The following is a 27931-nucleotide window of genomic DNA, read 5'->3' as shown; positions in this document are numbered from 1 at the left end:
GGAGGGCGCTAGGTGGGGCCCACCTCCTTTGGTGCGGCTGGCGTCGCCACTTTAAGGCGGTGGCGGCGCGAGCAGGTCTATGGTAATGAGGCGCCACCGCCGCGGCCGCTCTGCAGAGCTCGCCCGCCCGCCGGGGAGGCGAGGGAGCGTGGGGCTGGGCTCGGGGCCGCGGCGATAGCAGCAGCGGCGGCGGGGACGCGGAGCACGAGCGGCCGGCGGGGGGCCGTCGGAGGCGCCCGGGGCCGGGCCGGGGTCCGGGTGCGCAGCTCTGGGGGAGCAGGTGGGCTATCCCGCGGGGGCGAGAAGCACTCAGAGGATCTCGGGGCGGCAGGGCCAAGGGCGCGCGGGCCCCGCGGGCGCCGCGGGCACAGGTGGCGAGAGCCGGGTGTGCTAGTGGAAGCGCGGCGCCAGCCCGTGGTGGTCTGGGTGACCCAGCGTGGGCCCGGCTTGGGGATCGGTGGGAGCCGGCGCGTGGGAGCAGGCAGCGCCGGGCTCCGGTGAGGCATCAAGGAGCAGGCCCCACGGGGCGCAAAAGTAGCCCCCGGGGATTGGCGCCCCGGCCCGGGCATGAGGCGCGGCGGGGTCCGCAAGAGCGGGAGGAGGAGCGGCGGCCGCCGTTGACCCGGCCGGCCGGGAAGGGGGAGAGATGCGGAGCCCGGCGGCCCGTGCCCCACTTCCGACACCGCTGCCGCCGCTGCTGCTACTGCTGCTGCTGCCGCCACTATTGGGAGACCAAGTGGGGCCCTGTCGCTCCCTGGGGCCTGGCGGACGCGGCTCCTCGGGGGCCTGCGCTCCCGTGGGCTGGCTCTGTCCAGCTTCATCCTCGAACCTCTGGCTCTACACCAGCCGCTGCAGGGATGCGGGGACGGAACTGACTGGCCACCTGGTGCCTCACCATGATGGTCTGAGGGTCTGGTGTCCAGAATCCGGGGCCCACATCCCCCTGCCACCAGCGCCCGAAGGCTGCCCCTGGAGCTGTCGTCTTCTGGGCATAGGAGGCCACCTTTCCCCACAGGGCAAGCTCACCCTGCCCCATGAGCACCTGTGCTTAAAGGCCCCACGGCTGAGATGCCAGTCCTGTAAGCTGGTGCAGGCCCCAGGTTTTAGGGCAGGGGACAGCTTAGCAGAAGAGTCCATGGGTGGACGTCGGAAGAGGAACGTGAATACCGCCCCCCAGTTTCAGCCCCCCAGCTACCAGGCCACAGTGCCCGAGAACCAGCCAGCAGGTACTCCTGTGGCATCTCTGCGGGCCATTGACCCAGATGAGGGTGAGGCAGGTCGACTGGAGTACACTATGGATGCCCTCTTCGATAGCCGCTCCAACCACTTCTTCTCCCTGGACCCGATCACTGGTGCGGTCACCACAGCCGAGGAGCTGGATCGTGAGACCAAGAGCACGCACGTCTTCAGGGTCACGGCGCAGGACCATGGCATGCCCCGACGCAGTGCCCTGGCCACGCTCACCATCTTGGTGACTGACACCAATGATCACGACCCTGTGTTTGAGCAGCAAGAGTACAAGGAGAGCCTCCGGGAAAACCTGGAAGTCGGCTATGAGGTGCTTACCGTCAGAGCCACAGATGGTGACGCCCCTCCCAATGCCAATATTCTATACCGCCTGCTGGAGGAGTCTGGGGGCAGCCCCTCTGAAGTCTTTGAGATTGACCCTCGCTCTGGGGTCATCCGAACCCGAGGCCCCGTGGATCGGGAAGAGGTGGAATCCTACCAGTTGACTGTGGAAGCAAGTGACCAGGGTCGGGACCCTGGTCCACGCACTGCCACAGCTGCCATTTTCCTGTCGGTGGAAGATGATAATGACAATGCCCCCCAGTTTAGTGAGAAGCGCTACGTGGTCCAGGTGCGGGAGGATGTGGCCCCAGGAGCTCCGGTCCTCCGGGTCACAGCCTCAGATAGAGACAAGGGCAGCAATGCTCTGGTGCACTACAGCATCATGAGTGGCAACGCTCGGGGACAGTTTTACTTAGATGCCCAGACTGGGGCTCTGGACGTGGTGAGCCCTCTTGACTATGAGACGACCAAGGAATACACCCTACGGGTTCGGGCACAGGACGGTGGCCGCCCCCCTCTCTCCAACGTCTCCGGCTTGGTGACAGTGCAGGTCTTGGATATCAATGACAATGCTCCCATCTTTGTCAGCACCCCCTTCCAGGCTACTGTTCTGGAGAGTGTCCCCTTAGGCTACCTGGTCCTCCATGTCCAGGCCATTGATGCTGATGCGGGTGACAATGCCCGCCTAGAATACCGCCTTGCAGGGGTTGGACACGACTTTCCCTTCACCATCAACAATGGCACAGGCTGGATCTCTGTGGCAGCTGAGCTGGACCGGGAAGAGGTTGATTTCTACAGCTTTGGAGTAGAAGCCCGTGACCATGGCACCCCAGCACTCACTGCCTCGGCCAGTGTCAGTGTGACCATCCTGGATGTCAACGACAACAACCCAACCTTCACCCAACCAGAGTACACAGTACGGCTCAATGAGGATGCAGCTGTGGGCACCAGCGTGGTGACGGTGTCGGCCGTGGACCGAGATGCCCACAGCGTCATCACCTACCAGATCACCAGCGGCAACACCCGAAACCGCTTCTCCATCACCAGCCAGAGTGGTGGGGGGCTGGTGTCCCTCGCCCTGCCATTGGACTACAAACTTGAGCGGCAGTATGTGCTGGCTGTTACTGCCTCCGATGGCACGAGGCAGGACACGGCACAAGTGGTGGTGAATGTCACCGATGCCAATACCCACCGCCCTGTCTTTCAGAGCTCCCACTACACGGTGAATATTAATGAGGACCGGCCAGCAGGCACCACAGTGGTGCTCATCAGTGCCACAGATGAGGACACGGGTGAGAATGCCCGCATCACCTACTTTATGGAGGACAGCATCCCCCAGTTCCGCATCGATGCGGACACAGGGGCTGTCACCACCCAGGCTGAGCTGGATTATGAGGACCAGGTGTCCTACACGCTGGCCATCACTGCCCGGGACAATGGCATTCCCCAGAAGTCCGACACCACCTACCTGGAGATCCTGGTGAATGACGTGAATGACAATGCCCCTCAGTTTCTGCGGGACTCCTACCAGGGCAGTGTCTACGAGGACGTGCCCCCCTTCACCAGTGTTCTGCAGATCTCAGCCACTGATCGTGACTCTGGCCTTAACGGCAGGGTCTTCTACACCTTCCAAGGGGGCGATGATGGAGACGGGGACTTTATCGTAGAGTCCACATCAGGCATTGTGCGAACACTGCGGAGGCTGGACCGTGAGAATGTGGCCCAGTACGTCTTGCGGGCATATGCAGTGGACAAGGGGATGCCTCCAGCCCGCACGCCCATGGACGTGACAGTCACAGTGTTGGATGTAAATGATAACCCACCTGTTTTTGAGCAGGATGAGTTTGATGTGTTTGTGGAAGAGAACAGTCCCATTGGGCTGGCAGTGGCCCGGGTCACAGCCACTGACCCTGACGAAGGCACCAATGCTCAGATCATGTACCAGATCGTGGAGGGCAACATCCCTGAGGTCTTCCAACTGGACATCTTCTCCGGAGAGTTGACCGCTCTGGTGGACTTGGACTACGAGGACCGGCCTGAATATGTCCTGGTCATCCAGGCCACGTCTGCTCCACTGGTGAGCCGAGCTACAGTGCACGTCCGCCTGCTTGACCGCAACGACAACCCACCAGTGCTGGGCAACTTCGAGATCCTTTTCAACAACTATGTCACCAATCGATCAAGTAGCTTCCCAGGGGGTGCCATTGGCCGGGTGCCTGCCCACGACCCTGACATCTCAGACAGCCTGACTTACAGCTTTGAGCGGGGGAATGAACTCAGTCTGGTCCTCCTCAACGCGTCCACGGGCGAGCTGAGGCTGAGTCGGGCGCTGGACAACAACCGACCTCTGGAGGCTGTCATGAGCGTGCTGGTGTCAGGTAAGGAAGGGCCCAGGCGACACTGGGGTGGAGTTGGCCCTCGGGGGAGGGCCTGGGCGGCCTTCTGAGGAGGAGCTGCTGACCCATCTCTCTACCTGGGACTGGCCCAGCATTTGAGGGATGCAAAGCAGCTGGGGACAGAACCTGAGGAATCCTGGCAGCTGTGTGGGCCCTGCCTGCCACCCCAGGCTGGGCCGGGCTGCTTCGGTCGGCTGCCCCCTGCCTACCAGCCTGTGACGTGGTCGGGGAAGTGTCATGAGGCTGTCTTCTCTGTGGCTGCTGAGAATTATGGAAAAAGGCTCTGGGGTCCAAGAGAGCTGGGGCAGGATGGAGGGGACTGTGGCCCAGAGCAGCGAGCCACCCCTTCACGCCCGCCTGCCGCCCGCCCGCCGGCACGTCCCTGTGATCTCACACAGCCTCGGACAGAGCCGAGACTGTGGGGGCACAGGGTTGCCCCCACAGGGTCAGGACCCTGCGGTTGGGCCCCTTCTGGCTCCCGGCTGAGCCACAGACCAGCTGAGGGGGACTTTGTCTAGGACATTCTTTTCCCTCCAGGCAGAAAGAGCCTGGCCTGGCTTTCCCCTTCAGAGCTCCCACAGGAAGTGAGGCTGGAGCTCATTGTCTCTGTCCAAACAGACCCCACTGTCAGAGGTGGTGGTTCGGGGTCCAGCTTGGGGGAGGGGCTGCAGCAGAGCCAGGGGCAGGCCATGGTGCTCCTGGGCCCCCTGCCTCCCCGCGGCCTGGCTCTTCTTAGACGCCAGGCCTTCCCACGGCCCGTGAGAGCCTGGGCTCAGGGGATGGGCTGTGGGGACCATGGTGAGCCAGGGCGCTAGTGGCCTCTGAGGGCAGAGCCCCCGGATCCAGTGGCAGGAGAACAGAATCCTGGGGCGTGGGAGCCTGGCCGGGACCCAGGCCGGGCATTCCAGCTGCTTGGCCAAGCGCTCAGCCTGCAGACTCCTGGACAGAAGGGCTGGGGGAGGAGAGTCGGGGCTGGGCGGTGGGCAACATTCTGTCTCTTCTGTCGGGAGCAGGGAGTGGACAACAGTGGCAGCAAGGAGGGAGCCCCTTCCCTGAGCCTGGGAACAGCTGGGGCCCTTGTGAGGACTGACTGTTAGCTGTGCCTGGGGAGGGGTGGGTCAGGGCACCCTCACTCAGACACAGAGAGGGGAGAAAGAGCCGCCTGGCGAGCCTCACTTCTACCCCAAGGAGTCCGGGCCAGAAGAGGAGTGAGGTGTGCAAGACACAGGGCGTGGCTTTAGACCCCTCCCCATTCATAGTCCTTTTGGGACAGATAACTCCCCTCCCCAATCCTCAGGTGGCCACTGGAGCCAGGGCACGTGAGCTTTTAGAGGTCATGGACAGGCTCATTGCCTCTGGAAGCTTCAGTTCCTCCTTAGTGGGAGGAGGTGGGGGCTGGAGCTCTGCTATCTCGTGTCCTTCTCTGTGCTGGGAAGCAGTGGGGAGGGCCGGAAGGGAAGGGCCTCTCCCTCCTGCCTGCCCCAGTCCACCCTAGGTGACCGAGGGACGTGGGCAGAGGAGGCCCCACCCAGCCTTTGCACTCCTACCCATGCAGACCCCCAGACCTTGGTTCCCCTAGAATAGAGGGGGAGGCCTCAGCCAGCCCTCCAGCCCAGCCCCACCCTTTCCCCTCGGCCCTGACCCTTGGAGGCAGTCACCACGGCAACCCCAAAGTCCAGGGGGCTGGGGCGAGGGGGATCAGCTCTTGCTGCCCTTTGTTTCCCTCTCTTGCTCTTTGTCTCTTCTTTCTTTCCCGCGTCTGCCCTTGGGGGCCTTTCTGCACTGTCTCCTCCGTGGTCCTCTCCCCATCTCCTGTGTGACTCTCCTCCTTTCCCAGTTTCTCCGCTGCTGGCTCTTTTCCTGGGCCTTTGTCTTCCCTTGTTTTGGTCTCTGTGTTTTTGCCTCTCCGATTTCCCCCTCTCTTGTTCCCTGGGACTTCAGCTGCCCCAGCATGGGCCGGGTGGCTCTCCTGAGGCCCAAATTCTCCTAACTCTGCCTCTCCTGAACTCTGCTTGGACACACAGGAGTGCCCGTCCATGGCCTACAACTCCCACTAGTGCATCTGCCAGGGGAAGGGAGGTTTGGCGTCTAATTCTGCCCCAGTCTGGGACTTGACACTTTTTCAGGTGTGGCAGGCGAGGTTCTTGTCACAGATGGTGTTTCCTGGGGTCAGGGCCCATCCCCACCGTCTTCTGCCCAGGAGGATGGCTCAGGCTATGCACCCCCCACCCCGGTTCCTACCGTTGCCTTTGCACCTGAAGGGTGACCCAGGTCAAGGCAGAAGAAAGGAACAAAGAGGAAGGAGAGAGCGGTCCATTGACTGCTGGGATGGGGACAATAGCAGAGGGGGCAGGCGGCCACAGATGGTGGGCCAGATGGGAAGCAACAGACACACTGGGTGAGGGGTGCAGGCGGGGCCTGGGCTGGCGGAGGGGCAACATGGGGAGGGGCGCGCGTTCCCAGGGCTGACGGTGGAGAGGTTTCTCTTGCCTGCCCCGCCCCTCCCTGGCCAGTTAGGAGGACTCTGTGTGGACTCTGGGCTCCTTCCTGCCCAGAGGGACTCTCACACCAAGGAATCACTGGGCACCAGGTACACGAGGGCCCTGGGCTGGCTCCAGAACTAAGTGCAGGGGGCTCTGAAAGAGGGAGGAAAGTCGAGCCTGAAGTCATAAATCTGGGCAGGCTCCCTGGAAAAGGTGAGTTTAGGGTGGGCTAGGAAACTAGGGGGAGTGTGGGCTGGTGGCTGGATAGTCCAGGTAGGAAGGAACAGCTTGTTCAGCAGCAGTCAAGAAAAGGAGGAGCAGAGGTGAGTGATGACAACAGGCTTGCTGGTGAGAGCAAGCGGGCGGCACATTCTCAAGCAGTGAGGCTGGAGGGCAGGTGGGCAGGGGGCCGAGGACACGGCTCAGATGTGTGTCTGGCTTCAGCCTTCCTAGCTGCCGGCGCAGTCAGCCACCTCAAGGTGCTATGACACAGAAGCCGAAGAATCTATTCCCAGATCCCTTTCCTACACCCGTGAGTGTGCGCGTGCATGCTTGGTTGCTAATCATGCCCAAATCTTTTCGACGCTATGGACTGTAGCCTGCCAGGCTCCTCTGTCCATGGGATTCTCCAGGCAAGAATCCTGGAGTGGGTTGACATGCTCTTCTCCAAAGGATCTTCCCAACCCAGGGATCAAACCCTCATTTTGTACATTACAGGTAGATTCTATACCAACTGAGCCACCATGGAAGCCCTTTCCTACCTCTGTCCCACCTGAGAAACACTAACTCCTGCCCCATTCCTGCTAGGATGTCCTTTTAAATAACTACTTGGGCCTCCCTGCTGTGTTTTAAAGACCATTTCTTCATTATGGAGATCAAATAGATTCTCATGAACATCCGACTGAACACTTACTATGCATAGAACGTTGTAGTAAATAAACAATATCGCTTATAGCCCAACCAAGCCATTTCCCTCACCGCTTGGCCTCCAGCTTTCATTTTGAGATGAAGAAAATCCATTGCCACGTATTTGTGCATTCAGGTGTGCCCAGTATTTCTGGGCTTAGTGTGTGTGGGTGGGGTGAGACACCAGAGTGTTAGTACTTAGCTGTTTATAAGTGAGTGTGTGGCCCGGGGGTGTGGCAGGCACTGGATTTAATGCCATGAGCCAAGTGGGTGATGAGTAGCTGGAAGTCTAGGCCCAAAGGAGATGTCAGCTCAGTGGGGCTCTGTCTGGGGCTCAGGGTGGAGAGCTACCCAGGCTTTTCCATCTCTGGCCCCCAGAACCCCACAACATCAGGGCAGTGGGTGGTGCTGCCACTGGTAAGGTGGCTCAGCTAGATTTCCTGGGGTAGGGCCCCCCGGGCTACCCTCAGCAACTCAGAGAGTTGGGCGGGAAGAATGCTTTGTGTGGGGCGTTGCTATGGGGATAGCGGGCCTGCGCCCAAGCAGCCACCAGGCTTAGTAGGAGGGGGACTGGGTGGCCCACTGACCCAGTTCACCCTCCATTCTCTACTGCAATGAGGGAGGGGGAACACAGCCAGGGTCAGGGTTGTAATAGTGTTGAGATGAGAAGGCAATGGCACCCCACTCCAGTACTCTTGCCTGGAAAATCTCATGGATGGAAGAGCCTGGTAGGCTTCAGTCCACGGGGTCGCTAAGAGTCAGACATGACTGAGGGACTTCACTTTCACTTTTCACTTTCATGCATTGGAGAAGGAAATGGCAACCCACTCCAGTGTTCTTGCCTAGAGAATCCCAGGGACGGGGGAGCCTGGTGGGCTGCCATCTATGGAGTCGCACAGAGTCGGACACAACTGAAGCGACTTAGCAGCAGCAGCAACATAGAGGCTGAGGTGGCAGGAGGATTATATTTGTGGGTCTCATGGTGCTCTACGGAAAAGGCAATGGCACCCCACTCCAGTACATGGCTGCAGTCCATGGGGTCACTAAGAGTCAGACACGACTGAGCGACTTCACTTTCACTTTTCACTTTCATGCATTGGAGAAGGAAATGGCAACCCACTCCAGTGTTCTTGCCTGGAGAATCCCAGGGACAGGGGAGCCTGGTGGGCTGCTGTCTATGGGTTCACACAGAGTCGGACATGACTGAAGCGACTTAGCAGTAGCATGGTGCTCTGGGCCCTCTAGGGAGGTAAGAAAAAGGCAAAATAAGATCCTCGTGCAGGGAAGCACCTGGTCTGGTATTGATATAAGGGAGCAGACCCGTCCGTGGCTTGGGGCAGGGAAAGATACACAAACATTAAAAGATGTGTCCGTGCTTTCCAACAGGCTTCCCTGGTGGCTCAGACCACCAAGAATCCACCTGCAATGCAGTAGACCTGGGTTCGATCCCTGGGTGGGGAAGATCCCCTGGAGAAGACAATGGCAACCCACTCCAGTATTCTTGCCTAGGAAATCCCACGGACAGGGGTGCCTAGTGGGCTACAGTCTGTGGGGTTGCAAAGAGTTGACAGGACCCAGTAATTAACACACACACATGCTTTGCAACAGAGGGTTCTGGAAAGTATGCAAAGAGAACTTCTGGAAATCAATCCCCCTGAGTGCTGCTGGGGGCTGAGCCCTCCTGGAGTGACTCTCCCTCAGGTGAGGCATACATCGTCCTAAGGGCTCCTTTATGCCAGTTAGAAAAGGAGAGCCTTTCCTGGCAACTGGGCAGTGCAGGAGTGTGCGAGCAGGGTTCCCGCCCACACTCATGCCCTCCTCCGGGTGCTCCTACCCGGAGCCAGATCTATGGCTTGGGACCCCTGCCCTCCCTGGGTGCTGACCGTCTGGCCTCCCCACAGACGGCGTGCACAGCGTGACCGCTCAGTGCTCCCTACGCGTCACCATCATCACCGACGAGATGCTCACGCACAGCATCACGTTGCGCCTGGAAGACATGTCGCCCGAGCGCTTCCTGTCGCCCCTACTGGGTCTTTTCATCCAGGCTGTGGCCGCCACGCTGGCCACACCCCCAGACCACGTGGTGATCTTCAACGTGCAGCGGGACACCGATGCCCCAGGCAGCCACATCCTCAACGTGAGCCTGTCGGTGGGCCAGCCGCCGGGGCCCGGGGGCGGGCCACCCTTCCTGCCCTCCGAGGACCTGCAGGAGCGCCTGTATCTCAACCGCAGCCTGCTCACGGCCATCTCCGCACAGCGCGTACTGCCCTTCGACGACAATATCTGCCTGCGTGAGCCCTGCGAGAACTACATGCGCTGCGTGTCCGTGCTCCGCTTTGACTCCTCCGCGCCCTTCATCGCCTCCTCCTCCGTGCTCTTCCGGCCCATCCACCCGGTCGGGGGACTGCGCTGCCGCTGCCCACCTGGCTTCACCGGCGACTACTGCGAGACCGAGGTGGACCTCTGCTACTCACGGCCCTGCGGCCCCCACGGACACTGCCGCAGCCGCGAGGGCGGCTACACCTGTCTCTGCCGTGATGGCTACACCGGTGAGCCCTCGCGGAGGGAGGGAGGGGAAGGCCTGGGGGCGGCCCTGGTCGGGATTAAGGCCGCAGGGCCAGCACAATCAAGCTAAGAACCCGGTAACCTCCTTCTTCTCCTGAGGGAATGTACAGGGTACACTGGCCATTCACAAGTCCCCCTTCCTCTTTCACAATCACCTTTGAGAAAGGAAGAGGGGAGCCTTGTTTCTCTGTCCCCAACCCGCGCCCACCCCCAGATGGTGTAACTGAGGTCAGCGCTGGCCCTGGGGCCAGTCTGCTTGCATTTGTATCCCAGCTTTGACAAGAGCAGCTGGGTGACCTTGGGCAAGTTACTTAACCGCTCTATGGGGTAGAATTTTTAAATGGGTGATGAATCTACTCCCTTGACAAGGTTGAATTTAATTTAATACAGCTCTTACCCATACTGAATTTAATACGGGTAAGAGCTGGCCTGTGGGAAGTGCTGGCTGTGATTTAAGGAAATACTGAGTGAGATCAGGTGACTTGCCCCAGGTCTCACCTGGATTTGACATGAGGCTGGGCCTAGTACATGCACTCTCCCAACTGATGAGTGAGTTGCCTTTCAGAGCCGCAGCGGGTGCTTTTCTCCTCAGGTGTTGAGGGGAGGCGCAGAAGAGCTGGGGAGACTGGTGGGGTTCAGGTGTGGGGATGGGAACTTTCAGATCATCGCACCTGTGTGACCTGGAGCTCCACCCTTGCCCAGGTGTGTAAAGCAGGGCCTGACCAAGAGGCCTGTTGGCCTATCTCCAGGGGTCTTTACATATCCTGTCCCCAGACTTTCCCTGGGATCTCGCTGCCTCTGCTTCGGCTCCAGACCCTTCCCTGCAGCCTTCTGCTTTCCCTCAGGACATCCCCTGCTCTCCATGCCTTTCCTTCCCGGGGGCCGTAGGCCTTGCTCCCTCTCCCCCAGAGCCATGCCCACACGCTTCGCCAGCCGTGGTAGGCCAGCCTTGCTGCCTCCCCTGCTGCATCTTCCTGCCCAGAACTTGCCAGACTTGACTCCTCAGCTGCTGCTGTGGGTAGGGGGGAGCAGAGGGGTGGGCTGGGGGGAGGGGAGGGAAGTCTTTGTCCAAGAGGATGGGGTAGGGGGTGCTTAGAGTAGGCGAACAACAGTTTCCATGGAAACTAGAGCCAGTCACTAGGCACTGGAGCTGAGAACCTATCTCTAGAATCTGGGAATGGGGAGGGAGAGAAAAGGGTGGATTTTTCCATCTGATGTTGGAATTTTCAGCTCCTCCGTTTCAGCTCCCAGGGCTCAGTTCCCTACTGTCTCAGCATCTCTCAAGTGCACAGAGGTCCTCAGTCTGAACACCAGGGCTCAGGGTGGGAGTTCCTTGCCCCGTTTCTGGAGAGTCCCCAGCTTCCCGCCCACACCATCCCATAACTCCAACAAATCCAAATGGAAGCCTGGTCTCATCCCCAGGGAGGGAAGCTGATCTTGGTGCCTGTGAGAGACAAAAGCACCAGTGTGGGGTGGGGGTTGGCACCAGCCCTTGTGCTGTCCTGCAGGCCCTCTCATCCACAGGCATGCCCCCTCATGGGGCCAGAACACCCCCATGCTTGCTGGGTAGCCCTCACACCAAAGGGCACTAGGACTCGGACCTTGTGATCAGGGACCTCACAGGCCTGTGCTCTTAAGGCCCAAACAAGGGCATGGGAGGGACTGGGAGCCTCTGGGAACTTGCGGGACAGCAATACATGGGACTGTGGTGAGGATGCCCAGTGCGCCAAGCAGGGCATCAAAGGAGCCAGGGTTTCACAGAGCTCAGAGGGATAAGCACATGAGAGGAGGTGGGGATGCTGGAGGGATTCAGAGTGTCATAGGAGTCATGGGAGATCACAGAGGGATCACTGCGAGCGAAGGAGTCCCAGTCCCCCAGGCACCTGGTGCTCACCTGCCTGACTTCTTGTCCAGGTGAGCACTGCGAAGTGAGTGCCCGCTCAGGCCGCTGCACCCCAGGCGTCTGCAAGAACGGGGGCACCTGTGTCAACCTGCTGGTGGGCGGCTTCAAGTGCAACTGCCCATCCGGAGACTTTGAGAAGCCCTTCTGCCAGGTGACCACACGCAGCTTCCCTGCCCGCTCCTTCATCACCTTCCGGGGCCTGCGCCAGCGCTTCCACTTCACCCTGGCCCTCTCGTGAGTGCCTGGGCACTTGGAATAGGGGCCAGGGACAGCCTGGGGGGCCTCCTGTTCTGTGGACGAGGTGGGACGTCAGGTGGTGATGCTGTGTGGCAGGTGGGGAGGGAGGTGTTGACAGAGCCAGGCCTGTACTTGGAGTTGCCTTGTACCCTTGGCTGGCAGGCCCCTCACCCACCGGGCCACCTACACTCCTCCCAACCCACCCTCAAGGGTGGGAGCCAGGATGCCAGGGTCGTGCCGCCAGTCCTGGTTTGTGCTCATCTTCCACGCTCTAGCCATACGGCCCACAGCCTCTGCCCAGGAGTCAGCCCTCGGGAGATTTCTGAGTAGGACCAGGGCTAGTTAGGTGGCTGGGGTGCTGGTATCCAGGTGGGTGCCCCATTCCCTGCCCCCTCCCCCACTCCCACTCAGGTTTGCCACCAAGGAGCGAGACGGGCTGCTGCTGTACAACGGGCGCTTCAATGAGAAGCATGACTTCGTGGCCCTCGAGGTGATCCAGGAGCAGGTCCAGCTCACCTTCTCTGCAGGTGATCCCGCGACCCTGCGTCCTCGCCCATCTCCCCGAGTCCCTGTGCCTCTCCACCCTTGACCCTGAGTCGCACACTCTCCCAGCCAAACCTGGGCACAGCCCAACCGCAAGTGGCCTGTCCCCATTCCCAGCCCTCAGCTGGTGTCTCAGCTCACCTGGGTCCTTTCCTCAGGGGAGTCGACCACCACCGTGTCCCCGTTCGTGCCCGGAGGGGTCAGTGACGGCCAGTGGCACACGGTGCAGCTGAAGTACTACAATAAGGTGGGTGTGGGAGGGGTCCCGGGGGAGAGGGCCCTGTCCTGGGCTCAGATGCTCTCCCAGACCTGGGTGGCACTGCCTTGCTGGGGGCTGGTCATGGTCTGTCTGGCTGAACGGGGAGGAAGGGAGGGGTGGAACTTGCTGCCTCGCCAGGCATTCCCATCCTGCTAGGTGGTACAGACACTTCCTGTTCCGCTAGGTACAAACACAAGTGGACATTAAGGAAGGTAAATGGTCATGTGAGCACACATCCGTGTGCATGTGTACGTGTGTATACCACACGTGTATGCGTGTGTAGCAGTACACAAAGGGAGTGTGTATGTGCTGGTGTTTTCCTGCCTGCTGGCCCATGAATGGCCCTGGCCCACTCTTTCCCCTCTCTGCCCTTCCCTGTCCACAGCCACTCTTGGGTCAGACGGGGCTCCCGCAGGGCCCATCCGAGCAGAAGGTGGCTGTGGTGACCGTGGATGGCTGTGATACAGGGGTAGCCCTGCGCTTTGGAGCTATGCTGGGCAACTACTCCTGCGCTGCCCAGGGCACTCAGGGTGGCAGCAAGAAGTAAGGAGGGGAGAGGGCTGGGGGTGCAGCGAGGTGTGGGGCCACACAGGGAGGGAGGGTTGTAAGGGGGGACTTTGGGAGCCCTGAAATGGTAACCAATTCCTTTCTCTTACCTGGCCACCCTTTGCCCCTGCCCAGCCCTCTGCGTGGGGGCTGGGTGGGGGCGCAACCGGCAAGTCTGGGGGATTCGAGCTAGCCTTGGGCAGCAGTCTGATAGAGCAGCTCCAGGGTGGGGCTCCCCTTCCCCTGGCTGCTCGGTAGGGCCCCTAGGAGAAGGAACTGGAAGCGCCCCATTCACCCTTACTTCTCGGCCATTTCTCCACCCCCCACCCCGCCTGCCAGGTCTCTGGACCTGACAGGGCCCCTGCTGCTGGGTGGGGTGCCTGACCTGCCCGAGAGCTTCCCTGTCCGCACCCGGCAGTTCGTGGGCTGCATAAGGAACCTGCAGGTGGACAGCCGCCACGTTGACATGGCCGACTTCATTGCCAACAACGGCACCATGCCTGGTATGGGAGGCGGGGTCAGGCTGAATGCAGAGCGGTGGGAGGTGCCTGGTGTGGGGGCCCCTGGAAGTGGGGGGCTCAGAGCCCCTGTAGCCACTGCCACAGGTTTTCTGTCAGGAGCCTCTGCCTGAGCACCCTTCTCTTCATTCTAGGGTGCCCTGCCAAGAAGAACGTGTGTGACAGCAACAGTTGCCACAACGGGGGCACCTGTGTGAACCAGTGGGACGCATTCAGCTGCGAGTGCCCTCTGGGCTTTGGGGGCAAGAGTTGTGCCCAGGGTAGGTATGGGGGCAGCTGTCAGAGGTTGGGGCCTGGGAGCTATCAGCAGCTCTGGGAACCCCAGCACGGTCAGGCCAGGCCCTGGGCAGGGCCCGGCTGAGCTTGGCTGTGGGTGGAAAAGCGTGTCTGGGCAGCGCCCAGAAAGGGTTAGCACGGGAGACAAAGGGCCCAGTCAGAGGCACGCCTGGGCACAGAGTGGGGTGGACCTGGAGCAGGTAGATGCTCTGGAGGGCGGGGCAGCTGGGGAGCCTGGGCACTAGGAGGGGCAGTACCCTGCCTCCCGTGGAGCTACCCCCACTGAACATCATGCCCCCTGGGGCACTCGGCCACTCCGCCCCTCAGAGTCTGCCTCTATCTGCCTGCCCAGAGATGGCCAACCCGCAGCGCTTCCTGGGCAGCAGCCTGCTGGCCTGGCATGGCCTCTCACTGCCCATCTCCCAGCCCTGGCACCTCAGTCTCATGTTCCGCACACGCCAGGCCGACGGCGTCCTGCTCCAGGCTGTCACCAGGGGGCGCAGCACCATCACTCTGCAGGTGATGCAGGGAGGGGTGAGGCCCGCGGGCCCATGGGCACGGGTTATGGGTCAGAGCTGGCTGGGCGGGGTCTTTCCCAGGAGAGAAAAGGCAGCTGGGTTCCTTTGGTAGATCACTGCTGCCATCTCTCGGGCCCACAGGAAATAATGCCTTTTCCTCCCTGGCCTCAGCTGGGCAGCAGGATGGGTTTGGTGGCTCAGGTAGGACGGTGGGCGGGAAGATGAGCTGATCGAGGCAGTCTGCTGACCCTCTTTTCTTCTGGTGCCAGCTTCGGGAGGGCCGCGTGGTGCTGAGCGTGGAGGGCACGGGGCTCCAGGCCTCATCTCTCCAGTTGGAGCCAGGCCGGGCCAATGATGGCGACTGGCACCATGCACAGCTGGCGCTGGGAGCCAGTGGAGGCCCTGGCCATGCCATCCTGTCCTTTGACTACGGGCAGCAGCGGGCAGAGGGCAACCTGGGCCCCCGGCTGCACGGGCTACACCTGAGCAACGTTACCGTCGGGGGTGTTCCAGGGCCGGCCAGTGGTGTGGCCCGAGGCTTCCGGGGCTGTTTGCAGGTAAGCCTCCTGCTCTGCCTTCTCACTGCCAACACTGAGAAGCCCATTCCACACAGGGCCAACACCACTGCCCTCTCCCTCCCAGGGTGTTCGGGTCAGCGAGACGCCTGAGGGCGTCAGCAGTCTGGATCCCAGCCGTGGGGAGAGCATCAACGTGGAGCCAGGTTGCAGCCTGCCAGACCCCTGTGACTCGAACCCATGTCCTGCCAACAGCTACTGCAGTGACGACTGGGACAGCTATTCCTGCAGCTGTGATCCAGGTAGGCCAGGGGCCCAGGGGAATGGGACAGGTCAGCAGGTGTGGGGTGGGGGTGGGTCACTCTGGCTTTGCCATGTGACCTGGGGCTAGTCACCTCACCCCTCTGAGCCTCTCGTTCTGCACTGCAGAGCTACAGCCAGCTGGTATAGCTGCTCAGAATAGAAGGAGGTGAATGAAGGCAGGTTTGAAGAAAATGCCAGGGGAAGGTGGGGACTGAGTCTCTCTCGTCTTTCTGGTTGGTCCCAGGTTACTATGGTGACAACTGCACTAACGTGTGTGACCTGAACCCATGCGAGCATCAGTCCATGTGTACCCGAAAGCCCAGTGCTCCCCATGGCTATACCTGCGAGTGTCCTCCCAGTTACCTTGGGCCATACTGTGAGACCAGGTAATATGGATCCGTGCAGGCAGCTGGGGCCACTGCCAATGTCCGCTGTGTCCCTCAGAGCCCTGGGAGCCTGGCTGGGCCACGGCTGGGGTCAGAAGGGCCACTCGTGGCTACAGGATGGCTGAAGGAGCTCATTCCTCCCTGGTCCCTTCTCCGCAGGATTGACCAACCTTGTCCCCGAGGCTGGTGGGGACACCCCACATGCGGCCCATGCAACTGCGATGTCAGCAAAGGCTTCGATCCAGACTGCAACAAGACAAGCGGCGAGTGCCACTGCAAGGTGACTGCCCCGAGCCAAGGCTGCACGTCGACTGCCTCGGCCGCTGTCCTGTACTTCCTGGGCCCTTGGGGGGTGGGCGGTGGAAGAAGCCTCCCCACAGAGCGCTGAGGGCTATGTGCCTTTGATCCGCTGGGGCGGGCCAGTGGTTATTTGTCCTTGTGTGTCCAGGCCAGCTGTACTGGTTGTTTGCAGCCCATTCTAATTGATTGGTGTCTCACTGGTGGGTTCAATTCTGAATCACGACCAGTTAATAAATACTTTGAATGTACCATTCTTGGGGGTCAGGGAACCTCTCTCCAGAGGGGCCAAAGTGAGAGGATCCGTGAGCACCCAGGGAAGAGAGCTTGAGCCAGCGACCCCGTGTCCCTTCTCCCTCTCAGGAGAACCACTACCGGCCCCCTGGCAGCCCCGCCTGCCTCCTTTGTGACTGCTACCCCACGGGCTCTCTGTCCCGAGTCTGTGACCCTGAGGAGGGCCAGTGTCCATGCAAGCCAGGTGTCATTGGGCGCCAGTGTGATCGCTGTGACAACCCTTTTGCTGAGGTCACCACCAACGGCTGTGAAGGTAGGGCTCTCGAGATGGGTGGGTGGCCCTCCCTGCTGTGTGCCAGGCCCCAGTGTCCCAGGGAGGCCAGGAGTTGGGATGGGTTGCAGACCTGAGGCTGCCTTGGGAAGGCTGGGGAGCCCGGCCATCGCTGTAGGGGGACAACTGCTCCTGAGTGATGGTGCATTTCCTTGCAGTGAATTACGACAGCTGCCCGAGGGCCATTGAGGCTGGGATCTGGTGGCCCCGTACCCGCTTTGGTCTGCCTGCTGCTGCCCCCTGTCCCAAAGGCTCCTTCGGTAGGTGCTGGAGGCCCAGAACATGAAACAGAGGACTTGGCCTTTATCAGTAGAGTGAGGGTGGGGAGCCCCTGGCTGCAGACCCCCCCAACCTCTGGCCTCCAGGTCTGGGGGATTCCATGTCCCATGCTTCCGTGGCTCAATGCTCCCCTGCTCCCAAGTTTGCCTAGATGAAAGGTGTCTACATTTTGGACTTGTAACAAAAGTGCTGAAAACCTGTAGTGTGCCTGGCACGGGGCTGGGTACTAGAGGTTCAAAGATGAGTCACACAGGTTGCTATCCTCAACTCACCACCTCGTACTGGAGTTATGCCACTAGAGAGATGGCCTGGGGAGCAGGGAACACGGGGTGCTGTCCCAGGGGAGCTGCAGGATGCAGGCTGGTGCTGGCCCTTGGACTGACCATGAACAGAGATCAGAAACAGAGAGTGTGTGGCAGATAGTTCAAGGTGGTGGCCGGAGTAGGGCAGCCGAGTCCGAGGCTCAGGGAGGCCATTCCTGTAGCCCTCCTGTGGGTTGATCTCGCAGAGGTTTTGGCTCTGGTGTTCCACACACACTGGGGTGCCGGACAGCAGGGCCCTTGTCTGCTAGTCCCCTGTCTCCGGTCCATGGAGGCTGGCCCCCTGCAGAACTCAGCGAGGTCTCTCCCTGAGGCCTGCGCTCCTGGCTGCCTTCCCCCAGGGACTGCTGTGCGCCACTGTGACGAGCACAGAGGGTGGCTTCCCCCAAACCTCTTCAACTGCACATCAGTAACCTTCTCAGAGCTGAAGGGATTTGTAAGTGAACCGTCTCCTCTGCTTCTCCTTGCCCCTCACCCCGTCTTCACCCAGGATGAGTTGCCCGCCTCCCCGGTTTTGAGAAAGGGGACTCCGACAACTCCAGCTCCTGCCTCCGGGGGCCCCTGCCCAGAGGCTGTCTCTCCCCTTCCCGAGTCCTTTTACTCTGGAGTTCCAGTTCTGCCCTCTGAGAACCTCACTGTCCCCTCCCTGTGCTGACCCCCCTGCCTGTCTTGGTCCCAGGCTGAGCGGCTTCAGAGAAACGAGTCAGGCCTGGACTCGGGGCGCTCCCAGCGGCTGGCCCTGCTCCTGCGCAATGCTACCCAACACACAGCTGGCTACTTTGGTAGTGATGTCAAGGTGGCCTACCAGCTGGCCACGCGGCTGCTGGCCCACGAGAGTGCCCAGCGAGGCTTTGGGCTGTCCGCCACACAGGACGTGCACTTCACAGAGGTGGGGCTCAGAGTGGGCAGGGAAGGTGGGGTGGGAGGAGGTCATGGTGAGTGAGCCAGCTCCTGGTAACCTCAGGGCACAGTGGGGGGCACTCCCCTCTCTGCTTTTAGGGAGCTCCCAGCTGGCATGAGGCTTCCATGAGAACCTGTGATGCATGGCGCAGCACATGGGTCATTTAGAGCACCTCTTTCCGACCCCTCTCAAAGCAGGGTACCCACAGAGAATAATGTTTGTACGAGGACCTGGTCTGACCAGGCTCGCCAGAGGAGGGGCCCTCCCCACAGGCCCAGGACAGGAGGAACCCGCATCAAATAATCTGTGTGGGCATAGGCACAGGCCCTGGGAAGCTGTTAGAGACAGGAGGAAGGATTCGTGGGCAGGGCATGGTGGGGGGTGAGCCAGGGCTGGTCCAGGACAGGCTGGTAGGGACGAGGAGTGAGGCTGTGGGCACAGCCTACTGTGACCGTGCCCACCCTAGAATCTGCTGCGTGTGGGCAGTGCCCTCCTGGATGCGGCCAACAAGCGGCACTGGGAGCTGATCCAGCAGACAGAGGGCGGCACTGCCTGGCTACTGCAGCACTATGAGGCCTATGCCAGTGCTCTGGCCCAGAACATGCGGCACACCTACCTGAGCCCCTTCACCATCGTCACGCCCAACATTGGTGAGGCTGCCGGCGGGCCGGAGAGGGAGTGTGCAGGGCCGTGCCAGGGGCCTGCCCTCCTCACCTAGGGTCTGACCTGTGCCCTCTCCCTAGTCATCTCTGTCGTTCGCTTGGACAAGGGGAACTTTGCTGGGGCCAAGCTGCCCCGCTATGAGGCCCTGCGGGGGGAGCGGCCCCCAGACCTGGAGACAACGGTCATTCTGCCTGAGTCTGTCTTCAGAGGTCAGTGGGGGCCGAGGGGTGGGTCAGGGGGCCAGGCTGGGGTGTCTGTGAAGGACCCAGCTGAGTAGACAATGTCCCGATCCCAGAAACGCCCCCTGTGGTCAGACCCGCGGGCCCCGGAGAGCCCCAGGAGCCGGAGGAGCTGGCTCGGCGGCAGCGGCGGCACCCGGAGCTGAGCCAGGGTGAGGCTGTGGCCAGCGTCATCATCTATCGCACCCTGGCCGGGCTGCTGCCCCATAACTACGACCCAGACAAGCGCAGCCTGAGGTGAGCGGCCAGGGAGACAAGGAGTGGGTGGGGGTGCCAGTCAGTGGTTGAGCCACAGAGAGGGACCAGGGGTTGGCAGCATCTCAGAGTGATAAGAAGGGTCCTCCAGTCACGCAGGGCTTCCCAAGTGGCGCTAGTGGTAAAGAACGCACCTGCTAATGCAGGAGACGTGAGAGATGTGGGTTCGATCCCTGGGTTGAGAAGATCCCCTGGAGGAGGGCATGGCAACCCACTCCAGTAGTCTGGCCTAGAGAATCCAATGGACAGAGGAGCCTGGCGGGCTGCAGTCCATAGCGTTGTACAGAGTTGGGCATGACTAAAGTGACTTAGTATGCGTGCATGCCACTCACGCGAATACTGTGGTGACTGTGTGCCTGCCTGTCCAGAGTTCCCAAACGCCCCGTCATCAACACACCTGTGGTGAGCATCAGCGTCCATGACGACGAGGAGCTCCTGCCCCGTGCTTTGGACAAGCCAGTCACAGTGCAGTTCCGGCTGCTGGAGACTGAGGAGCGCACCAAACCCATCTGTGTCTTCTGGAACCACTCCATCCTGTGAGCCTGCACTGCCCTGTGCCCCAGGGCTGTGAGCAGAGCCCCCCAGGCCCCAGTGCACCCCACTCTCCTGTCTCCTGACCCTGCCTCCCCCACACAGGGTCAGTGGCACTGGTGGCTGGTCAGCCCGAGGCTGTGAAGTCGTCTTCCGCAACGAGAGCCACGTCAGCTGCCAGTGCAACCACATGACGAGCTTCGCCGTGCTCATGGACGTGTCTCGGCGCGAGGTTGGGCCCGCAGGGCTGGGAGTGGGAGCCCAGGGCTCTGGACTGGGTGCTCAGACCCTGTCCATCCTAACCCCCCTGTCTCTCTGCCACCCCCCCTGCAGAATGGGGAGATCCTGCCACTGAAGACGCTGACATATGTGGCCCTCGGGGTCACCCTGGCCGCCCTCCTGCTCACTTTCCTCTTCCTTGCTGTCCTGCGCACCCTGCGCTCCAACCAGCACGGCATCCGGCGGAACCTGACAGCCGCCCTGGGCCTGGCTCAGCTGGTCTTCCTCCTGGGAATCAACCAGGCTGACCTCCCTGTAAGATGTTCCTCCTCACCAGAAACCTTCCCCAGTGTCCCCTGCTCTCATGGTCCCATGTCAGTCCTCCCCAGCGTTCCCCTCAATCCTGCTTCTGCAGCCATGACGTGTAAAGAGCTAGCCTGGGGCCTGGCGCGTGGCTTCCGCCGCTCCAGCTCCCCCTGGTTCCCCAGCGCACCCTAGATCTACCTTCCTATGGCCCAGACTGCCCGCTGGAGCAGCGTCCAGCACCCAGGCCCTCCTCTCCAGTCTGGTGAGAGTAGAGCCCACAGCCTGGTGTGGCCTGGGCACTGACTGGGCGCGGCCTGGGCCCTCAGTTTGCCTGCACGGTCATTGCCATCCTGCTGCACTTCCTGTTCCTCTGCGCCTTCGCCTGGGCTCTGCTGGAGGCCTTGCACCTGTACCGGGCGCTCACCGAGGTGCGCGATGTCAACGCCGGCCCCATGCGATTCTACTACATGCTGGGCTGGGGCGTGCCCGCCTTCATCACAGGTACCCCGCGCCCCCAGCCCGGGTCTTGAGGTCTACATCCCTAGGGCCTCGGTGCACCTTTATGCTACCTTCTCCCACGTACATCCCAGGCCCGGAGGCCCCACATCCCTACGCCCCGGGCCGAGTTCTCCACAAGCGTCCCTCTCGTTTAACTTGGTGCCTGGGAGCCCCACCCAGGGAGAGGGTCCCCTAGGCTGGAGAGGCTGGCATGGACAGAGGGTGGACAGAACCCTTCCTCCCCTGCACCTGGCCCTTAGAGCCCACTTGACCGCTTGACTGATTCCCAAGTCCCTTGACCACCCCTCCCCACCGCTGTCACCGCCCTCCCAGGTCTAGCTGTGGGCCTGGACCCGGAGGGCTATGGGAACCCCGACTTCTGCTGGCTCTCCATCTACGACACCCTCATATGGAGTTTCACCGGCCCCGTGGCCTTTGCGGTCTCGGTAAGTGCTAGAGAGTGCCTGGGGGTGGGGCGGAGCAGGCTAAGTGTGACCTCAGGCTCCCCTTGAGGAATGGCGGAGGCCTCCCGGGGGTGGGAGGAAAGCCGTCTGTGCCCTGACTATCCCCCCTCACACCCCCTCCTCCCCTGCCAGATGAGCGTCTTCCTGTACATCCTGGCGGCCCGGGCTTCCTGTGCTGCCCAGCGGCAGGGCTTTGAGAAGAAAGGCCCTGTGTGAGTATGGGCTGGGGGTACCTGGGTGGTGGGCGGGCACCGGCGTGGGAGGCCTCGCAGCCAGACTCACAGCCCCCCGCCCCCAGCTCGGGCCTGCGGCCCTCCTTCGCTGTCCTGCTGCTGCTGAGCGCCACGTGGCTGCTGGCACTGCTGTCTGTCAACAGTGACACCCTCCTCTTCCACTACCTCTTCGCTGCTTCCAATTGTGTCCAGGTACTGGCCCGGCCCATGCCCTGTGGGAGGCCGCTAGAGTTGTGTGTGTGGGGGAGCTGGACTAGGAGGTACCTTAATCAATACTTACAGTTGCTCCTTCCTGCCTGTCAGGGCCCCTTCATCTTCCTCTCCTACGTGGTGCTTAGCAAGGAGGTCCGGAAAGCACTCAAGTTTGCTTGCAGCCGCAGGCCCAGCCCTGACCCTGCTCTGACCACCAAGTCTACCCTGACCTCGGTGAGGGAGCCAGGGGTCCGGGAGGTGGAGGGGTCGTGGGGAGTATGAGGCAGGGGAGAAGCAGGAGGCCCAAGGAGCCCATTCTCTGTCCTTTTTGTCCCACTTTTTCTCCATCCTTACATCCTTTCCTGAAGGAAGAAGGGGTGGTGAGATGGTATGTGTGGCCTGGGAAGAAGGGGCATGGTTGGGGGTGGGGGAGGGGGGTGCTGAGTTGAGAGAGATGGGAGTGGAGCATAGGAGAAAGTGGCCAAGACAGGTAATCAGTCATGAATGCCCCACACCTGAGAGTCCCTTGTGTGTCTTGGTAAATCTGTGTCTCCCAGGATGCTCTCAGGAGAGCCATCTTTTGCTAACAAGCCCCTATTAGACAGCCAAGTCCAGGGTATTTGGGATACATAGAACTGACACAGCTACAGCAGAGCTACAACCACTACCAGGCCCTGAAATCGGGGGCAGCAGGGACGTAGTGCCTCTTTCTCCAGTCCTTGGTACATGGCGGGTAGAATTTAGGGCAAGCTCCCTCAGCCCTTCCACTTCCCAGCCTGGGCCCACCCCGTCCCACTTCCCAACGTACTGACCTATCTGTTCCCCACTTAGTCTTACAACTGCCCCAGCCCGTATGGGGATGGAAGGCTGTACCAGCCCTACGGAGACTCAGCCGGCTCCCTGCACAGTGCCAGCCGCTCGGGCAAGAGTCAGCCCAGCTACATCCCCTTCTTGCTGAGGTGAGGCCTGGTGAGGCGGGGTCGGGGGTGGCAGGCTGGGGAGAGAGGAAGGGCACCAGGCCTGCTAGACCCAGGCGAGGTGGCTAGGAGTTGGGTAGCACACACCGTGGCTGACACAGTGGCAGCTTGAACCTAGAAGTGGTGAGGGACATGGGACAGGAATGGGAAGACCCAGGACAGACAAGAGAATGAGACACAGGTGAGGAGCCAGGCTGATGCCTCCAGTGTGTCTTGTCTTCTTAGGGAGGAGTCCACACTGAACCCTGGCCAAGGGCCCCCAGGCTTGGGGGACCCCGGTGGCCTGTTCCTGGAAGGTCAAAACCAGCAGCATGGTGAGGATGGAATCTCCTGATGGCCAGTGGCGGGTGGAGGCCCAGCCACCCAGCTTTTACTGAGGGTGGGTGGTGGCGGATGGGCTGTCCGTGATCTCTCCCCCACCTGTTAGATCCAGACACAGACTCCGACAGTGACCTGTCCCTGGAGGATGACCAGAGCGGCTCCTATGCATCTACCCACTCATCAGACAGCGAGGAGGAGGAAGAGGAAGTGGAGAGGGAGGCAGCCTTCCCTGGAGAACCGGGCTGGGACAGCCTGCTGGGGCCTGGGGCCGAGAGACTGCCCCTGCACAGTACCCCGAAGGGTGGGCCAGTGCAGGGCTGTGGCCTCTGGGGGCAGTGGGAGGACACAGGGGCTGGGATTTCTGGGAGGTGGGACTAGGGTAGTGATTCTCCTGACTGCCTTCTCTGGGCCTTATCTACTTCCTCTGTCCACCAGATGGGGGCCTGGGGCCTGGGAAGGTTCCCTGGCCTGGAGATTTTGGGACCACAGCAAAGGAAGGTGGTGGCAATGGGGCCTCTGAGGAGCGACCACGAGAGAATGGAGATGCCTTGACTTGGGAGGGGTCCCTGGGCCCCCTTCCAGGCCCTTCTGCCCAGCCTCACAAAGGTGAGTGGGGTATGCACAGCTGCATGCTCCCCATTAGCAGCCCCCCACCTCACACCAGCCTGTGGGTGTGTTCCTTCCACCTGCCCCTCATGGAGCCCACCCTCTGGCCCACAGGTATCCTCAAGAAGAAGTGTCTGCCCACGATCAGTGAGAAGAGCAGCCTCCTCCGGCTACCCCCCGAACAAGGCACCACGTCTTCCCGGGGCTCCTCAGCCAGCGAGGGCAGCCGGGCTGGGCCCCCTCCCCGCCCTCCCCCCCGGCAGAGCCTCCAGGAGCAGCTGAATGGGGTCATGCCCATTGCCATGAGCATCAAGGCGGGCACGGTGGATGAGGACTCGTCAGGCTCCGAGTGAGTGTGGCTGGGTGGGTGGATCAGGGTGCAGCCCTGCCGAGGCCCTGCCTCCAGACCTCCCCCAGGCCACCCTGGTTGGCAGCAGACTGTGGTCCGGGGCCCTTCAGGCCACGTGCCCACAGACACGGTGCCCCACGGGGTTGACCTGGCCCGGCGTCGGGTAGAGTGGGGGAGGGCGGGGAGCTGGGGTTGCTTTTCTGCTTCCTTCTTTGGGGAAAGCTTCTCCCTGTCTCCTCTGCTCTGACTAACCCTCTGTCTGCCTTGTCTGTCACTTTGCTTTCCTGCCTCTCCAGATTTCTCTTCTTTAACTTCCTGCATTAACCCTGGGCCGTGGTTCCTACACCCTGAGGCTCCCTTACCTTCCCCAGCTGCACTCATGCCCCCACTCCTGTCTTGTGCTTTATCCTGCCCCTGCTCCCCGCCTGCCTGCCTGCAGCAGCGACGAAACATCCATCTGAGGAGCCTGGGCCTTGCCGGGAGGGGCACCCACCCCACCCCAGGCCATCTAGTGCCAACTCCCTTCCCCATCATCCCCCTCACTGCACTTTGGACCCCTGGGGCCAACATCTCCAAGACAAAGTTTTTCAGAAAAGAGGAAAAAAAAAAAAAAAAAAGATTTAAAAATGGATCTCCACTCTTCATGACTTCAGGGATTAATTTTTTTTATACGCTGGAAACTGACTCCCCTTTCCCTCCCCTAAGAGGCTAGGACCCCCCAGGATGCTCTCCCAGCCTCTCCTCAGTTTCCCATCTGCTGTGCCTCTGGGAGGAGAGGGACTCTCGGGGGGCCTGCCCCCCCGTCTGCCATCACCAAAAGGAAAGGACGAAGCCACATGCACCCAGGGCATCGTGCCCTGCGGGCTGCACCGGGCGGGCCTCAGCGCGGCAAGGGTGGCAGGACGGAGGGCGTTCCTCACCCTGCCCGTGCTGCCACCTCCAGGAACTGCAAAAGCCCTGTCCGGAGAGGGGGCAGAAGGACTCGGAGCCCCCGGACCCCCAAATGCTGCATGAACACATTCTGAGGGGAACCCGCGCCCCCAGGCGGCGGCCGGGCCACCCCGCCCCTCTCCTTTTCCTGGACTCCGGCCGCGTGCTGCAGCCCGGGTGTTTGCTCAGTTCGCTGACCCAAAAGTGCTTCATTTCCCTGCCTGCCCCGTGCTGGGGAAGGCCAGTCACTTGTTAAGTTGCGCTTCTTTGCTATTGTATGGGTGGGACAGGGAGGAGGAAGACTGCCAGGAGTCGGGTCGCCCCCTGCCGTCTCCAGCCCAGGTCTGGAGTCCGGGATCCCGTGTCCCCTCTCCCTCCTCCGGGACCAGACAAACCCCACTGACCTGCTGTGGCCTCTGAGACATGTTCTATTTTTATCTCCTTCTTGGAATTGGCTCTCTTCTTCAAAAGACCAAGTCCTGTTCCTTTTTCTCCCCCTCACCACCCAGCTCCCTGCGAAGAGAGAGTTAATATATATTTTTTATTTATTTGCTTGTTGTGTTGGGATGGGTCCAGTCCCAGGGGGTCTGACATGGCCATCACAGGTTGGGTGTGTACCCAGCAGTCCTGGCAAGGGGGCCTAAGGCCCTTGCCCTTGCTCCAGGCTGTCATCTCCCCACCTCTCCTCTTCCTCCTCGGTTTTGCCAGCTGCTAATCACTGGAGTCACCATTTACACTAAACATGTATTCCAGACTTGTCACCGACTTTCCTCTGGAGCAGGTGGCTAGAAAAAGAGGCTCTGAGTAGAGAAAATATTTCTATTTCTCATTTGTAAGGCTGGTCTCTGGTTTTTCTGCCGTGGATTCTTCCCCCTGGCCTCTCCCCTCGGCAATTCATGCAAAAGGTTAAAAACTTAACTGGTTTTTACTACTGATGACTTGACTTAAAAAAATACAAAGATGCTGGATGCTAACTTGACACTAACCATCTGATTGTACAGTTTGATTGTTACTGTAAATATGGTAGCATTTTGTGTTTTGTTTTTTCATTTCTCCATACTACTGAATAAACTAGTTCTGTGCGGGCTGAGCACCGTCACTGTGTCCTCCTGTGTGCGTCCCTGTCCTGCCAGAAGGGATAGGCCTGGTCTCTGGAAAACAAGAGCAGGCAGGGCCCTGCGAGGGCCCAGGTCAGGGGACTCAGATATCCTCTACCGACATTTGCAGCAGTGGGCGACCCCCGAGTAGCCTCATCAGTACTGAGCCCATGTCCTGGCATTTTCAAGGAAGATGTGACCGATAGCAGGGAAAGTACGCTTTTCACCAGGACAGGAGGGACCTATATGGCTGGAGAGGCTGCACAGAGCAGGTAGGATTCCAGCTGAGTCCTGTTCTGGGAGCAGAATTCAGGAGGTAGGCAGGGTTGAGTTAAGAGGCTGGTGGGAATTGAAAGGTGCTCAGTGACTAGGTACCTTCTGACTTCACTCCTCTGGGTCGTCTTGTGTTTTCTCCACATCGGAGATAAAGCAACTATGCACACTCTAGCCAGCTGTACACTCTGCCACGTCACTTGTGTTCCCAAGTTTTGTGTTTTTTCGATCTGTTCAACAAACCAGATAGGGAGTTCACATGGGGGCCACAGAGGGGAGCTGTTTGGAACACAAACACTGGAACCAGACTGCGTGACTTAATCTCTCTGAGCCTGTTTCCCTGCCTGCAAAATGAGGATGATGGCTTCTGCCTAATTGAGCTTTTATGAGAATTAAATGAGTTAACACATGTAAGCGCTTTGAACGGCTCACAGTGCATAGTAAGAGGCCAACAAACCTTGGCTTCCCTCCGTGGTGCTGCTGGGTTGGGGTGGAGGTAGAGTGCAGAAAGAGAAAAAACAGAAAGCCTGACCAAAAGGGAAGGAAGGAAGCAGGTAGCAAAGGAGAAGGGCAGCTGCTGGGGGGAATGGGGGGGGCTCCTCCCCAGCTGACGCTGCCTCCTTAACATTGCACTGTTGCTTAAGCAGATTTGCAGCGGGATTGGAAGAGCTGTTAACCTTTAACCAAACCCCAGACTGACCTAAAGGGCAAAAGGAACGTGTCTTGTCCTCTTTGGCCACCAGGTGGCAACAACACACGGGTCTGCTGCTTATTTTGCCTCAGGATCCACAGGACCTGGCCCACATCCAGGCCACACAAACATGCCATCTGCTGGCCACGCCTAAGTGTGTGCCTGGACTTGCTTCTGTCAGACACCAGTGCAGGACGCAGTCGGGATGCACACCTGACGTTGTTCTTGCCTCTGCCAAATTTCTCCAGAGTTAAATACTCGGTGTCTATCTCCACACCCCGTCCCTGAACTCAACGTTCAGAAGCCCAGAGGCTGCAGGAGTTGCTGCAAGAGGCTCAGGAAAAGTGACGTGTATACAGCTATCATGGTGATACAGGTGAATGAACCTGCTGATCAGCCATAAGAAGGAAGAAGCCATGGGTGGGGGCGGTGGGTGGCCCTGGGAACTAGGGGAAGGGCCTGTTAGTGCCTCAGAAGGGGACCTATGGATGTGTAAACCTGGGGCAGTGCGCCAGCCGGAACGCACTCCCTTTATCCAGCTGCCTGCAGGCTTCCTTAAGTCAGGGCCTGGCCTCCAAGGAGGAAATCCTCTCAAAACTCACAAGGAATTGAGCTGGTTCCGGTTCCAAGAATCAATGGCTGTGAGAAAAGGGAGACCCGTAGTTTAATCTGTTAAACCTTTTGTCATTCATTTAACAAACACCCCCATCTTGCACTCAATTATTTTTTCAGTAAATGAATGAAATCCTCCACCATGTATAACTCACGACACGAGGCACAGCACAAGTTTATAAACCCTGGT

General features: G+C 60.3%; 1 protein-coding gene across 3 annotated transcripts; it reads left to right on the top strand.

The window, feature by feature from the left end:
* The first annotated feature begins 114 nt into the window (after positions 1-114).
* On the top strand, positions 115-26158 carry CELSR2 (cadherin EGF LAG seven-pass G-type receptor 2). Of its 3 annotated transcripts, none has more exons than XM_024989583.2 (34): positions 115-3947; positions 9256-9903; positions 11834-12056; positions 12471-12586; positions 12761-12849; positions 13247-13404; positions 13747-13910; positions 14060-14185; positions 14554-14720; positions 14989-15276; positions 15362-15536; positions 15782-15923; positions 16083-16203; positions 16584-16767; positions 16944-17045; positions 17726-17820; positions 18064-18273; positions 18752-18935; positions 19029-19157; positions 19244-19424; positions 19811-19978; positions 20079-20205; positions 20307-20507; positions 20825-20999; positions 21330-21442; positions 21593-21672; positions 21759-21885; positions 21997-22119; positions 22717-22844; positions 23088-23176; positions 23290-23484; positions 23619-23789; positions 23904-24138; positions 24844-26158. In XM_024989583.2, exons 1-34 carry the CDS (start codon positions 647-649, stop codon positions 24848-24850), a joined length of 8742 nt encoding a protein of 2913 aa, XP_024845351.1. In that variant the 5' UTR covers positions 115-646; the 3' UTR covers positions 24851-26158. The 3 variants fall into 3 exon arrangements, with proteins under 3 accessions (XP_024845351.1, XP_024845350.1, NP_001179860.1); XM_024989582.2 differs by having other exon boundaries at positions 24578-26158; NM_001192931.1 differs by lacking the exon at positions 24844-26158 and adding an exon at positions 24435-24754 and having other exon boundaries at positions 647-3947.
* The last annotated feature ends 1773 nt before the right edge of the window (positions 26159-27931 follow it).

The sequence above is a fragment of the Bos taurus genome, chromosome 3, assembly GCF_002263795.3.
Source record: "Bos taurus isolate L1 Dominette 01449 registration number 42190680 breed Hereford chromosome 3, ARS-UCD2.0, whole genome shotgun sequence".
Classification (NCBI taxonomy): Eukaryota; Metazoa; Chordata; class Mammalia; order Artiodactyla; family Bovidae; genus Bos; species Bos taurus.
The sequence above is the reverse complement of the archived record's forward strand: the minus strand, read 5'-3'. Positions and strand labels throughout refer to the sequence as shown.

Bases quoted from the DNA above. Each gene is read 5' to 3' on its own strand.
- CELSR2 (NM_001192931.1), top strand. From the start codon at position 647: ATGCGGAGCCCGGCGGCCCGTGCCCCACTTCCGACACCGCTGCCGCCG. The intron at 12,057-12,470 runs GTGAGTGCCTGG...ACTCCCACTCAG, and splicing joins CACTTCACCCTGGCCCTCTC to GTTTGCCACCAAGGAGCGAG. The intron at 12,850-13,246 runs GTGGGTGTGGGA...CCCTGTCCACAG, and splicing joins AGCTGAAGTACTACAATAAG to CCACTCTTGGGTCAGACGGG.